Consider the following 14,943-nt stretch of genomic DNA (forward strand, 5'->3'; position numbering starts at 1 on the left):
TCCTTATCCATAATAAGGGTCCTCATCCTTGGAAATATTTCGACAACGGCGGCGACCTAATAATGAAATGCTAAAAAGGAGGGGAACAAAGTAGAAAGAGAAAACCAGGCTGCAAATTCCCACTCAGCCATGAAACTCACTGGGTGACCTTAGGCCAGCCATGGTCTCTTTGCCCTCCTTCCCTCCCTCCCTTGCAGGGTTGTTGTGGGGATTAAATGGGGGGGGGGGAGAGAACCATGGTATAAAAACCATGGCATAAAAACACCAGGTATAAAAACAATTGATTAAAATACAACTTAAAAACAAGATTAAAATACAACATTAAAATGCAGCCTCATTTCAGTAGAAACTCAAATCAAAAACTTTGGGGGGGATGAAAACGTCAAGTCTTCACCAAGGCCAGCTATCCAGACTGGTCCTACGTGGGCCAGAAAAAGCCAGGGAAGTCTCCGAATAGGAGTTCCATCACAGAAGGAGAAAGGAGAAAGGAAAGAGGGGGGAGAGGATCAAGTTGATTCCAAGCCGAAGGCCAGGAGGAACAAATCTGTCTTACAGGCCCTGCGGAAAGAAATCAGATCCTGCAGGGCCCTGGTCGCATGAGACAGAGCGTTCCACCAGGACGGAGCCAGTGTTGAAAAGGCCCTGGCTCTGGTTAAGGCTAATCTGACTTCCTTAGGGCCCGGGACCTCTAGGGTGTTGCTATTTATTGACCTTAAAGTCCTCTGTGGGGCACCCTTGATCTCCCCTGAGAAAAAAAGTGGGATAGCAATGCACCAAACAAATAATATAGTGTGTTCAGCAGACCTCACTGAACAACAACCTCTCAGCTGCACCAAAGTCACAGATATTGGGGGTAAGAAATGGATGAATCCACCTAAGCCTACAGAGAACTCCTTGGTGGATGGGGAGGGAGGCATTTGCTCATTGAATGATCTTCTGACGGGCGGAATCCGATGCACTTGCTCCGTTAGTGCAAGGATTTTGGAACTTTCCCTCCTTTTCCTCCTGCTGTGCACACCCTGCAACCTTCCCAAATCTGCTCCAAAGGGTTGGGGGAACCCTCAGGACAGATTTAGGGGGCCATAAGGGGGAGAGGAAGAAGGGAGGGGAGTTCTGTTGCCCAAGCAGAAATCAAAATTATCGCCATCCAGTGCTATACTGGCTACGACCCTTTGATCGATTTGTGACGTTTTAATGTAGGTTTCAAAATTTGTATATTGTATGCTTCATTTTTTTCCCTGCAGCTGTGGCCATAAGGATTGGTAGGGCAGAAGGCAGGAGGAGCGACAGCAGGTGCCACCATAGTCAATAGCAAGCAGAGTCCTGATTCTGGTTTGGTCCCCATCTTCCTTCTTGCTGACAGGGAAACACTGTGACGAAGGAGGAGGCGGCTGATAAGGAGTGCCACCTCCTGGGCTGCTTGTGAGTAGACAGGCAGGCAGGTGGGATTGGCTGACGTGGCTGGGACACTGCCCCATTTGCCTTAATGGACTAGCTGTCACTCACTGTAAGGCCGCTGTGAGACACATAGGAGAGTGAGAAATAAAAAGGGGGCAGAGATGGTGAACATAGCCATTTTGTTCCTCTCTCAACTCAGTATGAACCAGAAAAAATAAAAACTGGAATACAAAGTCTTCCATTCATTCCTGACTAAATCATGCCCTTAATGTAGAGGAAATTAGGCTTAAATACTCTTGAAACCCACTGGACACATTAACTGGTGACAATCTGAGAGGGGCAGCTGCAACGAGATTGACCCTGGGACCCAGTCCTCATCTCCTTTCACTCTGATTGGCTGCAATCAGCACAAAAAATGAGAATTATTATTATCAGTGACTAACAAGCTCGCCTTTCATGCTGCTTGGGGTGGCTCTTGGGCGCTGGAGGCAGGGACGCTGCTACTTAAATAGTAACAGGTCTTTGACACACACACCAACCCTAGACCACTCAACCTTTGTTTGCAACTGAGCTATGTTGTCCCTAGCTTACATTTAGACTTTTTCCATCAGCAGGTTATCAGAATAGCCGCTGTGTCGTGCCTTACATGACTAGAGCTACAATGTCAGACCATAATCAAATTGCAAAGCAGGCAACCTCCAATTCCCTTCTCCCTGTAATTTAATTAAGCATGCTAATGTTATTTCGGAGGAGTAAACTGCAATGGGAAATGGGACAGTAAGTAATGATGTTTCACATAACGCTAAATGACGTTATCTGCAGTGCAGAAAGAAACCAATCAAAGGGTTTGTGTGGATAACCTCTCGTTTTCTGTCAGGGAAGATACAATCACGGAGTGATGCATTTACAGTGACTGAAAACTTCTGCATTTTTATTGAGCTTCGGTTCAAGATGTAGTTCATTTTGGAAATGAAAGGCAAGACTCCTCCCACATAGACACACCCTATCTCTCCTGTGTGGGTTGGGAGAGCATGAGACGCTTAATCTCAAGGTCGTGGGTTCAAGCCCCACATTGGGCCAAAGATTCCTGCATTGCAGGGGGTTGGACTAGATGACCCTCGTGGTCGCTTCCAGCTGGATTTACAGTGGTACCTCGGGTTAAGTACTTCATTCATTCTGGAGGTCCATTCTTAACCTGAAACTGTTCTTAACCTGAAGCACCACTTTAGCTAAAGGGGCCTCCTGCTGCTGCCGCGCCGCCGGAGCACGATTTCTGTTCTCATCATGATGCAAAGTTCTTAACCCAAGGTACTATTTCTGGATTAGCGGAGTCTGTAACCTGAAGCGTATGTAACCTGAAGCGTTTGTAACCCGAGGTACCACTGTACATCAGTGCAGAGGATTGGTGGTTTTGTTTTTTGTTATTTTGTTATTGATGCAGCCACACAAGTTTAAAAGGAACACATAACTTTAAATTTAAAACATGGCATTCACATACATTTCAATGAAGTTAAACTATTTTATATTCTAACTGCATCTCCTGAAAACAGAAAGCTGCTTATTATGGTTTAAAAACTGCCAAGACAGTCAGGCAATCTGTACTGCAACAATATATTTTAGCAGAGCATTTGTGAATAGCACCATCAGATTATTTGTTTTTAAAAAAGCATTGTGTTTCATCCTGAACCCAAGAGACAAACAAAAAATCAGCTTTCCATAAATAAAGGGCCAGGCTGAATAGCACCATTTCTGCAATAAGCTACTTTAATGATTTTAAGCTCATGTTTTGGGATGTCAGTTATGTAATTATTTATTGACAAAAAAACCTAATTAAAGGAAATAATATTTGCCGCAGGAACATTATTTTTCAGTCCCCAATCCTAGAAAAACAAAGGAAGGCAAGAAAAGTCTCCAGATGTTACATGTGTGTGATAATCACTGTGCACTGCAAACTATTGGCTGATCAATGTTTGCTCAATCTTTATGATAGCAGGTCCCTGTCATCTACGCATTAATGAACAGAGTGCCTCTGAGTGCAGTCTGAACCCAGGACCCCCCCCCCCCGAACTGAGCTTACAGTCCTATCACACAAAAATCCAAAATCCATTCCTGGCCAGCTTTTTTTCCATTGCAGCAGCCTGATTTAGGTGGAATAAGTAATTTTTTTTGTTGCTATTATTGAACAGTTGTACACCAGACAGGGGAAAAAAGCCATGTACTGGATGTGCAGGAAACCAGGAGTCCATGCCAGGCCATAATTGCCACTCACCAGGGACAAAGGTAAGGACTCCTTGTCAATCTACTGCAAATCACCCAGAGATTTCCCAGTAGGTTCCCATCTACATTTTGTCCCAAACTAGTCTATGGTTGCAATGTACAGTGGTACCTCTGGTTAAGTACTTAATTCATTCCGGAGGTCCGTACTTAACCTGAAACTGTTCTTAACCTGAAGCACCACTTTAGCTAATGGGGCCTCCCACTGCTGCCGCGCCGCCAGAGCATGATTTCTGTTCTCATCCTGAAGCAAAGTTCTTAACCTGAAGCACTACTTCTGGGTTAGCGGAGTCTGTAATCTGAAGCGTATGTAACCTGAAGCGTATGTAACCCGAGGCAGTGGCGTAGCGTGGGGGGTGCAGGGGGGGCTGGCCGCACCGGGCGCAACATCTGGGGGTTAGGGTTAGGGGGCGCAAATCCACAGGTTAGGGGGTGCAAATCCACGGGTTAGGGGTGCAAATTACTTGCCTTGCCCCGGGTTCTGACAACCCACGCTACGCCACTGACCCGAGGTACCACTGTAACTGAATATCCACCCTATTAGGTCCCATCTACATTATATGTTCAAATCATCATCATCGCATTTTAAACAGTCATGGCTTCCCAACAAAGAATCCTGGGAACTGAGTTTGTTAAGGAGAGCCCTATCTCTCTCACGGGGCTACGGTTTCAGAGTGGTTTAACAGCCAAGCCCTCTACCCAGGGAACTCTGGGAACTGGAACTCAGGCCAAGGGGAATCGGGCTCTCCCAACCCTCAGCATCCATAACAAACTACAGTTTTCAGAATCCTTAGAAGGGAGGCATGATTTTAAAGTGTTATGCTTTAAATGGAGAGCACAGATGGGGCCTCACTGAGAAGAAATAGGGGAACCATTCTTTTACGCACATATTACATGATTTAGCACATGGGACAACATTTTCCTGGAATCCGAAGCTAGCATTTCGCTCAGTGCAGAAACTATGCAAGACCGGATGAGGAATACATATGATGACCAAATCCTAGCACCTGCTCCTCTGCTGCCGTATTTGGAATGAATCAGCAAGTAAATTGCTTTGTGAAAAGTGTGTGTGTGTGTGTCCTTGCTCTCAGCCAGCAGGGGGGTGCCTCTGTTCAGCCTAATTGGACAAGTTAGCAGCTTCCAGAGCTTGCAAGCTGAAAAGGTAAAAATGTAATCAGTGCTAATTAAGGGCTAATTATCTCCAATTTGGAATTGACCACCAGGTGTTCAGAGAGGTGGAGGAGAAAAAAAGGATGCTGTGACATAGACATTATATGGCTTAGGGTGTGTTAGCTCTCTTCCATCTTCCTTGTGGACCCATTTTGCATTCTGTGATGGTAAAAGGGTGCAATATTTTCAGATTCCCATCTGTTTCTGAGCCCTGAGTATACACATGTAAACAAGCCCAAGTCTATGATTCCAGCCTGTCTTTGAACTGAATCCGTGCCTCTTATTTAATGCTTCCTATGCCAGCAGCAGCAACTGCCTGTACACACCAGGACAAGGCCACAAGCCTACAGTCAAATCTATACTTGCTGGCTTTCAAAAATTCAGAAATTTACAGTCAGGTCATATGTGTCCTTACCTGCATGGAAAAGTCCAGGACTGGAATTGGACATAATAAGGACCTGGATGGTGGGATGCTGGCAAGAAAAGGAATTATACTCACACTCACTTAACACATACTAAGCATGACACTTCTGCTTTTGGGGCATACTGCTAACCCCATAATTGAAGCCAAGAAAATGTGTGTGTGTGTGTGTGTTTATATGATATTTTGATATTTCCATTCATTCAGATTGCATGCCTAAATGTATGCCAGTGTCAGGACTTGATCAGGACTCTGTGGGTAGCCATTTCTGAATCTAGGCCTGGAGGCAAAGGGAGAAGATGGAAACATAAGAACCATGAAGAAGGAGTTTGAAGGCCAGTAGGTATTGCTCTTCTGATAAGGCCAAAGCAGGAGGTCCAAGTGCTAGCAATTTCACCTGGCCAGTCCAGAGGTTTTTCTTTGCCTGCCAAACACAAGGGCAAATTCTACATATTCCTTCCCCTGTTGCACCTCAAGAGGGCACCAATACTTAACCAGGCAAAGTTGTAGGGTAATTACCAAGCTTATCCACACTTACCTTGTTTCTCATTCTTTGAAGGCTGAGGTCCATGCTCTAACGCTCTGCGTCTGCGCGTCTCCTCCCCCAAACTTCCCCCGCGAAAACCCAATATTTAAAGTTGAATCAGAGGAGACACTGAACATTAAAGAATAGGTTTTTGTGGGGCAAAAAAGGGGGGCAGTCAGACACCCAGCTTTAAATTGCAGGCCATGCCAGGAAAGGATGGAGGACAGGTAAGTGTGGATAGGCCCTTAGCTTCTGTATCTGCTCCTGGTTTTCCAAATCAAGCCCTTGGGCTCTTGAGAGGCAATACATACATGGATTCATACTGTCATGCTCTAAGGCCGAACAATAGATTTAATGCTTTATTACTCAACCATATTCATACTGAGCTTCTTTTAGGGCTGTGAGGTTCTGGGCTCCAACCCTTAGCTGCACCACCAGTCTATTTCAAGGTAATTAGTGCACATGACAATACAGCTAGAAATGTGTTCGAAAATATTTTGTCGTGTTCAGGCAAGATCTATTATTGGAGAGAAAATATATTAATAATAAAGTTGCAGTCTTATTAGTATCTGTATTTCTTTTGGATGCATAACCTCCATTTTTAAATGCAAAACTCAGATGGCTCATTTTTTGCCATTTCAAGATACTCCCTAGCTACCAGAGCTTTAAATACGTGTTAGTTATGTATATTCACAACACTCTGTGTGTGTTTTGATGTTTTTGTAGTCTTCTTAGGTAGATTGTTTATTTTGACAGAGCAGTTTGCAAAATTCTGAATCCTGAAAAAAACCAAAAACCTTGGACTATGTGAATTAATTATGAATTGAACTAGAACAGAATTAGTTCCTTTATAGAGGTGGTAAACTAGAACTAATTCCTTTTTAAAATAAGCTTTCCAAGCACTGTCATGTGCACACTCACCGGTGATAACAATGACATTTGAACGACATTAAAAGGTTGCACAGTGTTCTGTATAGTGGAAGCAAAAACCTGCAACAATAACTAGAACTGAAATTTTGAATCCAGTGGATCTTACCTTTCATTTTGAAATAAAGAAACGTCCTGTGAAGCTTGAAAGTTTCCTTTCATTCAACTCTCGTTAATACCGACCAGTTTAAAGCAGCCAAATTATTCTCTTAGAACCAATGTAGAAACCACCCTCTGCTTTACCTATCACACTATTTTATGTTATTTCCCCAGCAGATGTCACTATTGCCCCTTGTAACACAGAGATTTCAGATTTAATTTTGTTGCTTGAAATTGGGCCAGAGTATTTCTTCATTGATTATTTGACTGGTGTAACTTGCCCTAGGTTGGCAGTAACTGATATTAGAGATTTCCCAGTGTCTTGCTACATGAAATGACCAATTCATTTTAATGCTTGGGAGACAACCGTCACCCAGAGCCAGCATCTTCAGCACCAAGGCCAGCGCACAAAGCAGTCAAGTGCGATGTTCCCAACAATATGTCAATAGTTGCTACAAATGCCTATCCAAGGTCAAAGTTTGACCCTTGCTCATTAGTCTGCTAATTAATAACTAATTAACAGACATCAGTCCATGAGCGTGGTAATCACTCACTGTATAAGTGACTAACTGCCTGTGCCAAACCACTGCTTTCATTTCCCCCCAGTTTCAATGCACAAGATAATAGCAAGATCCCCGTTTGTAGAATTTGTTAAGTGGCTGGCCAAGGAATTTGCACATATAGATCACTCTGAATTTTAGCTCTTTGTTTCATTTCACAGCCATTTCCTCTGCTTTACTCTCTTGAAGTACTTACATCACTGCTATAAATCAAATGCAAACAATAAAGTTGGCATGCTGCTTATAAATGGATTCTAAAGGAAGCAACAAATTAAGACTATAATATGCACCACCATAATTCTTCTGCTTTGTATGGGGATCCAGCTATGGAACATTTGTTTACTTGACTGATCTCATTCCCTTTTAGCACAGTACATCACTGATATGTGTGTGGTTCAAAGACTATGTATAGCCAGAATGAGCCGAGCCATTCTGGTGTTTTTTGGATAAAACATTTAAGTCCCAGTTCCATGGTAGGAAGTAGCTCTGGGGAAACCCAAGCCCGTTGCTGGCTTCTGTCCCATCTTACCTGGCCTTAGAGCAAGTGTGGGGAACATTTGGCCTTCCAGATGTTGCTGAACTACAACTCACATCAATCCCATAAAGAATAGTCAATGGCCAAGGATGATGGGAGCTGTAGTTCAGCAGCAACCAGAGCAACAAAGGTTCCACACCTGCCCTACAGCTTGTTGATGTGGTCCTCCCCCTCCTCAATAACCCAAACTGGGATCTGGATATCTACCATCTCAGTGCTTTCAAGTTATCTGCACCTGCATGGGACAGATTAGATACTATTCTTACCTGAATTCATTGAACCTGCCTGAAAATTTAATTATTTATTTAAGTTCTAGACTGCCCATTGACCGATAAAGTTGTCTGGCTTTTTTTTTTTTTTGCCTGCTTATATAAATACTGTAAAACGTTGCAGCAGTTCTCAACCTGTGGGTCTCCAGATGTTGTTGGCCTACAACTCCCATCATCCCTCTGGCCTTGCTAGCTAGGGGTGATGGGAGTTGTAGTTCAACAACATCTGGGGACCCACAGGTTGAGAAAGGCTGGTTTACAGTCTTTTTCTTGCTTTCAGTTTTTGAGTCTCAAAAACGCATGCACTAAAGCAAAACTCTTTCCATATACTCCCGGGTCAGAACTGCTGCCCTAGGTTTCTTCTAATGGAGATGACTCACATTTCGTTTCTACCTATTGGAATTGTGTAACACGTGAATCATCTCCATTAGAAAAACCCAGGGCAGCACTTCTCACCCAGGAGTATTAAAGGCAATTGTTCTATATTTCAGTCCAGATGTTTTGGACTACAAATCCCATTATGACTGAAAACTGGCCATGCTGCCTGAGGCAGATGGGAGTTGTAGTCCAAAACATCCAGTGGGCATGAGAATGGGGAGGACTCATCTACATGTCTATATAACATGTAAGCGTTGCAATATAAGAGTCTTAAGTGCACAATCATAAAAGGGAGATGGTGTTCTACTATCCCAGATGTGGCATTGTCAAAAACACTGGGCAGATTAAATTAAGCTGCTACACTAGCAGAACCAGTGCAATGACTTCCGCTAGCACAATGGGACTCCCCCCAGCTCCCCCCCACCCCCCACTCCCTTGCACCCTCTCCAAATCTGTTTCTCTCCTCTGTATAGGGGACACATGTTTCTCCTTCGCTGGTAATCTTGGGCTCTAGCATTCCTAATGCAAAGCAACAAAGGCTGCAGACACAGCTGCCAACACACAGCTACCATCTTGCATTTTCTCCTGCTTCAAACAAGGTAACCATTAAGCGCCGTCATTTCCACACAAATTGTTGACACTGTGGCATGTACCTCCCTTGTATTGAAGACTGCAATCCTGGTGCAAGATGGATGGCAATGGCTGAGGTTGCCCTGCTCAATATTGTTCCTTGTTTAAACACTATCTCCACAATTTCCCCCCTCTGACAAAACAGAGCTGGCAAAGCCTAGGTTTTGCACTGGGATCAACATGACACCCCTCTACCACCTACAATAACTAAAAGCCACTGGAAAAGAGGGAAATAGTATTGATTGGGTTTAGGTACCACCAAGACAGCATCCTAAAAAGCAGAGACATCACCTTGCCAACAAAGGTCCGTATAGTTAAGCTATGGTTTTCCCAGTAGTGATTTATGGAAGTGACAGCTGGACCATAAAGAAGGCTGATCGCCAAAGAATTGATGCTTTTGAATTATAATGCTGGAGGAGACTCTTGAGAGTCCCATGGACTGCAAGAAGATCAAACCTATCCATTCTTAAGGAAATCAGCCCTGAGTGCTCACTAGAAGGACAGATCGTGAAGCTGAGGCTCCAATACTTTGGCCACCTCATGAGAAGAGAGGACTCCCTGGAAAAGACCCTGATGTTGGGAAAGATTGAGGGCACAAGGAGAAGGGGACGACAGAGGCTGGGATGGTTGGACAGTGTTCTCGAAGCTACCAGCATGAGTTGGACCAAACTGTGGGAGGCAGTGGAAGACAGGAGTGCCTGGAGCGCTCTGGTCCATGGAGTCACGAAGAGTCAGACATGACTAAACAACTAAACAACAACAACAACAAAGAACATTTGGAACGTGGATAGCAAAAAAGAAACCTTACTTTCTGAAAGAAATGCTGTGTTGTGATAACAAAGACATCAAAGCCGCAGCCGGTTCTCTTAAGTTCCTCCTGGATGCAGCTGAATTTCCTGGCCTGTTCATCACACTTCTCCTTCATTTGCTGGATGAGCTGCCGCTCAGCCTCTCGAGTCTGCAAGTCAGGCTTGGTGGAAAATCCATTCCTTGGAACGGGTGACCTTTGTTTAGGGTGTCCTGCAAGAAGCAATAAAGAATACCCAAGGCTGTAATCAGTTACTTTATATGTACAGACACAGCTTTTCACAGTTATAAGGCTCTTGAGACTTGCCTCTATGGTTGTTGTTTTTTGTGTGTTTTAAAGAATTTGCTCACAGTACAAAATAAAAGCATCAGCCCATAAAAACAAAACTTTATTCTCACAGGGAGGGTTCCAGTATGGCATGGCATGGCTGTAAGTATACAACTTAATAGTTTTATGGATCTTCTAGTCACTAGTGAATAGTGTTCAATTCTCTCAGATTACTGTTTTATATGTGTAGTTAGACAAACCAACATTTTCTGGTGGGAAGGCTTGAGAGTGAGGTATGTTATGTGGAAGACTGCTAAGGACAAATTTGGGAGATATTACTTGGCGAGGGAGGGAAGTGAGATCGCAGCTTCCATATCAGTTTTTTTGTTTAGTTGCCAATGATGCTGTATATGTAGAGTTTTGTGGTATTTTTGTATTTGATTCTTATTTGTAAGAGAACATTTTGTTTTCCTATTAATTATGCTGGTTTAAATGTGCGTTTCATACTTGACATTCCTTTCTAGCATTTTATTTTGATATTCTGTAATGTTGCATTTAATGCTTTAAGGCAGGTTGTAAACCACTTTGATAAAACCCCAAATATAAATGGGTATATATCAAAAGAAGGCAGAGCTCTGTGTACCACATGACTCGGCCTGCCCTCCCCCCACTAAGGTAACCTGCTGCCCTTATTTTATCTTAGTTTAGTTAGAAAATATGTGGAAAGAGTAATTTAATATTTAACTGTAAATTTATGTAAGGTTATTTTTTTTCTTTGTACGTGTGGATTTAAGATACTGTATGAAATCTATGAATTTCAATAAAGGGTTTTATTTTTTTTAAAGGTAACCTGCTGCCCTCAGGTGTGGTGGAAGATGCTATAGGGTTACCATTGTTGAAGTAAGATTCTACTGCTAGTCCAGTTGAGGTATGAACATGGAATAGTAGGAGAGAGTCACCCAGGACCAGCCCAAGACATTCTGGCACCTGAGGTGACCCACAAAATGGCACCGCTTCCCCACGAGGGAAGAAGGGAAGGTGTGAAGATTGACACCAGGAACAAAGGGGGAATAAGGATCTACATCGGGATTCACTGCAGATCTTGTCACCTTGTCTCACCTTGTCTTTTGGGTGGGCCAGCCCTGGAGCCATTTTGTCCTTCACCTCAGGCAGCAAAATGTCTTGGTCTGGCTCTAGAGGGAAGAACGATTGTCTCCAACCAAAGCCTCATGTTCAATATACATTGAAAACAGTAGAATAACACTTTTTAAATAAACAGCCATGGCTTCCAGCAAAGAAACTTGGGAGCTGTAGTTTGTTAAGGATGCTGTGAGTTGTTAAGAGACCCCTATTCCTCTTGCAGAGCTGCAATTCCCAGAGTGCTTTAACAGTTAATCTTTCTTCCCAGGGAACTCTGGGAACTGTAGCTCTGTGAGGGTAGTGGGGGTCTCCCAACAACTCTCAGCATCCTTAACAAGCTGCAGTTCACAGGACGCTTTGGCCCATGACAGTATTTTTGCATGGTCTCTTTTGAGCAGCAGAATCCATTTGATGCATCTGAAGCTATATAAGAACAAAAGAATTCAAGCTGTCTTGCAATGCCATGGATAATTTCATAGAGCTGGCATTGTGAAAGAAAACTCAGCTCTGGGATGCCTATGGGAAGCTGAATAGGGAATGTGCTTTTTCTCAGGTTATTATTTGAGAGTAGAACTTAAAATATCCATGCATTCATGTTTTAAATCAACTATGCAACACAGGCAAGACACATCCATCCTGCCATCCTTTCACTAACAAGTGACAGCTAAGTCGCCCCACAAGAATTCCCCTTATGTGGCCTGAAAGATGTCACTGTGAAAGTGCAATGTTTAAGTTTAACTATGACACACACACATATTTTTTAAAGGATCTACTTATTACCCATGGAGTGGTGGCAGCTCCTGATGCTGTCACTATGATGGGGGGAGAGAAAGATGCAATGGAAACTGTGGGTGGGTTATCACCACTGTCTTGCCTATCTGATATACTCAGAGTCGCAAAGTGATTTCATGCTCTTTATTCAGCTCATAGTGGTGAGGAGGAATGAATGAAAGTCCCCTCAAAGCTTTATATACATTATTTACACAATGGGCTGCACATGATTGGCTAATTCTGGAATTCTACTGTAAGCCAATCAGGTTGTGGATTCCCTTATATCTGGAGCATGATTGGGTGGTTCCTGCCAACCAATCATACTGCTGCATTGTTCTAGGACCAATCAGACTGCTGCATTCTGAATCCTATTGTTCTAGGACCAATCAGACTGCTGCAGTTTAGATCCTATTCAACTCAGTACATAACACCCCTCCCCTCTAAGTTCCAGTCCTGCCCGGGAGGTCGCATTCATAGTCCTCGAGGTACGCCGGCGGCCTACGTGTGCGTTGCGGCCTGGGGTGTTCCCTGGTCCGGGGTTCAGGTTCTGGCTCGTGTTCCAAGGATGCTGGCTGTGATGGGCCTGTTTGGTCTGGCGCAACCGGCTCGCTCAGTCGTGGTTCTGGTTCCGGTGTCCTTTCGGCCTCGCGGGTCCTCTCTGTATTTACTGATTCTGCCTCTCCTGCTGGCCCCTCCTGCTCTATGGGCCTCACTGCCCCTCTGTTCCCTTGGGACTCCTCTAACCTTTCCTCCTCCTGGTTTTCTCCCGGGAATCGTCACCGTATCTGGTCGCAGTGGCGGCGCCAGCATTGCCCCCCATCCGTTAGCACCTCGTACGACACGGGGCCAGTGACCCTGGTGACTGTGGTGGGTACCCATGCTGGGCCTGCCCCAAAATTCTTTGTGTACACTGGGTCCTGGGCCTCGAAGGTCCGGGGGTTCCTGCCTTCCCCCCCCACTACCTCATCCTGAGCTCTATCGCGGTGAAGTCGGTCCAATCTGATTGCAAGGCGCCGACCCATTAGTAATTCAGCGGGGCTCCGGCCAGTCGTTGAGCTGGGGGTGCTGTGCTGTGCTGTGCTGTGCTGTGCTAGGAGGAATGTGGCAAGGCGGTACTCCCAATCCCCTTGCATCATGCGGCGAAGGGTGTCCTTGGTGGTCCGCACCATGCGTTCTGCTTGGCCATTGGTGGCAGGGTGGAATGGCGCCGAACGGATGTGGCGGATGGCGTTCTGCGCTGTGAAGGTTTGGAATTCTCCTGACGTAAATGCAGTCCCGTTGTCTGAGACGAGAGTGTCAGGGAGCCCGTGGGTTGCAAACAGCCTGCGTAGTACCCGGATGGCTGCGGACGTAGAAGTGGACGGTACCAGTGCGACTTCCAGCCATTTGGTGTAGGAGTCCACCACTATGAAGAATGTTTTCCCCTGAAAGGGGTCAGTGAAGTCCACATGCAGGCGTAACCATGGTGCTCGGGCGGACTCCCAGGACTGGACTGGGGCCCTTGGGGGATCTGGGCGGGATTCTTGGCAGGCCTGGCAGTGTTTGACCCAGGCCTCTATCTCTCTGTTGATTCCCGGCCACCACACATAACTCCTGGCCAGGGCCTTCATTCTTACTACCCCTGGGTGTGTCTCGTGTAGGGCTGTGAGGACCCTTTTGTGGAGGGGCTGGGGAACAACGACCCTGCTTCCCCATAACAGGCACCCCTTGTGGGCTGACAGTTCATGTTTGCGGGTTGTGTAGCCAGCGAATTCTGGCCCAGGGCTGCTGCTGGGCCATCCCCTCCACACCCAGTCCAGGACCCGGGAGATGACCCTATCTTTCTTGGAATGGTGTGCAACTTCTTGTGCCTGAATGGGGCGGTTGGGAAGCAGCTCCAGGCTCATAACCTCTTGTGCAGGTGCTGGGTCGGGGCCTGTTTCCGGTAGTGGTAGCCTGCTGAGGGCGTCCACATGGCCCATCGCCTTCCCCGGGCGGTGAATCAGTGCATACTGGTAGCTGGCAAGGAAAATTGACCACCTGAGGACGCGAGGAGACAGCACTTGGGGGGTCTGCTTTTCGGGGGCAAATAAGCCAAGCAACAGCTTGTGGTCAGTCACCACGGTGAAGGGCCGCCCGTACAAGAAATCATGGAATTTTTTTACTCCCTTCACGATTGCCAGACCCTCCTTGTCTATTTGCGAGTAGTTCCGCTCGGTTGCGTTGAGTGTCTGGGAAAAGTATGCTACTGGTACCTCTCTTCCATCCGGGAGTTGGTGTCCCAGGACAGCGCCAATGCCATAGGGCGAGGCGTCGCATGCTAGCACCACCGGCAGCCTCTCGTCGAAGTGTGCCAAGACCGAGTTTGAGACAAGCAAGTCCTTGACTGCCTGGAATGCAGCCTCCTGGCGCTGGCCCCACACCCAAGGGGCCCGCTTGTCCAGGAGTCTGTGTAGGGGCTCCGCTACCGCCACCTTGTGGGGAAGGAAGGAATGGTAAAAGTTCAATAGTCCCAAGAAGGCCTGAAGTTCAGTCTTGCTCTTGGGCGCTGGGGCATCACAAATGGCCCGTACCTTGTCCCCAGTCGGGTGGACCCCTTCTGCGTCCACCATAAATCCCAGAAAGTCCACCTGAGGCACTCCTAGTAGACATTTTTCCCGCTTCACCTTGAGACCCGCCGTCTGGAAACGGTGCAGAATGGTGCGGAGGCGGTCCTCAAACTCCTCTGGTGTGGGCCCGGCAATCAACACATCATCGAAGAAGGGGGTGACGCCAGGAATCCCTTTAAGGA

General features: G+C 45.8%; 1 protein-coding gene across 3 annotated transcripts in view; it reads right to left on the minus strand.

The window, feature by feature from the left end:
* MTUS2 (microtubule associated scaffold protein 2) overlaps window positions 1-14,943 on the minus strand; it is a 312,287-nt gene that overhangs the window by 39,491 nt on the left and 257,853 nt on the right. For all 3 annotated transcript variants that reach the window (XM_083608962.1, XM_083608963.1, XM_083608961.1), the window contains one exon: window positions 9,996-10,207. In XM_083608962.1, the coding sequence (XP_083465088.1) occupies window positions 9,996-10,207 (212 nt within the window). The remainder of the gene's footprint in view (window positions 1-9,995; window positions 10,208-14,943) is intronic.

This window comes from Podarcis filfolensis (genome assembly GCF_964270895.1).
Source record: "Podarcis filfolensis genome assembly, chromosome: 4".
In the NCBI taxonomy this organism is placed as follows: Eukaryota; Metazoa; Chordata; class Lepidosauria; order Squamata; family Lacertidae; genus Podarcis; species Podarcis filfolensis.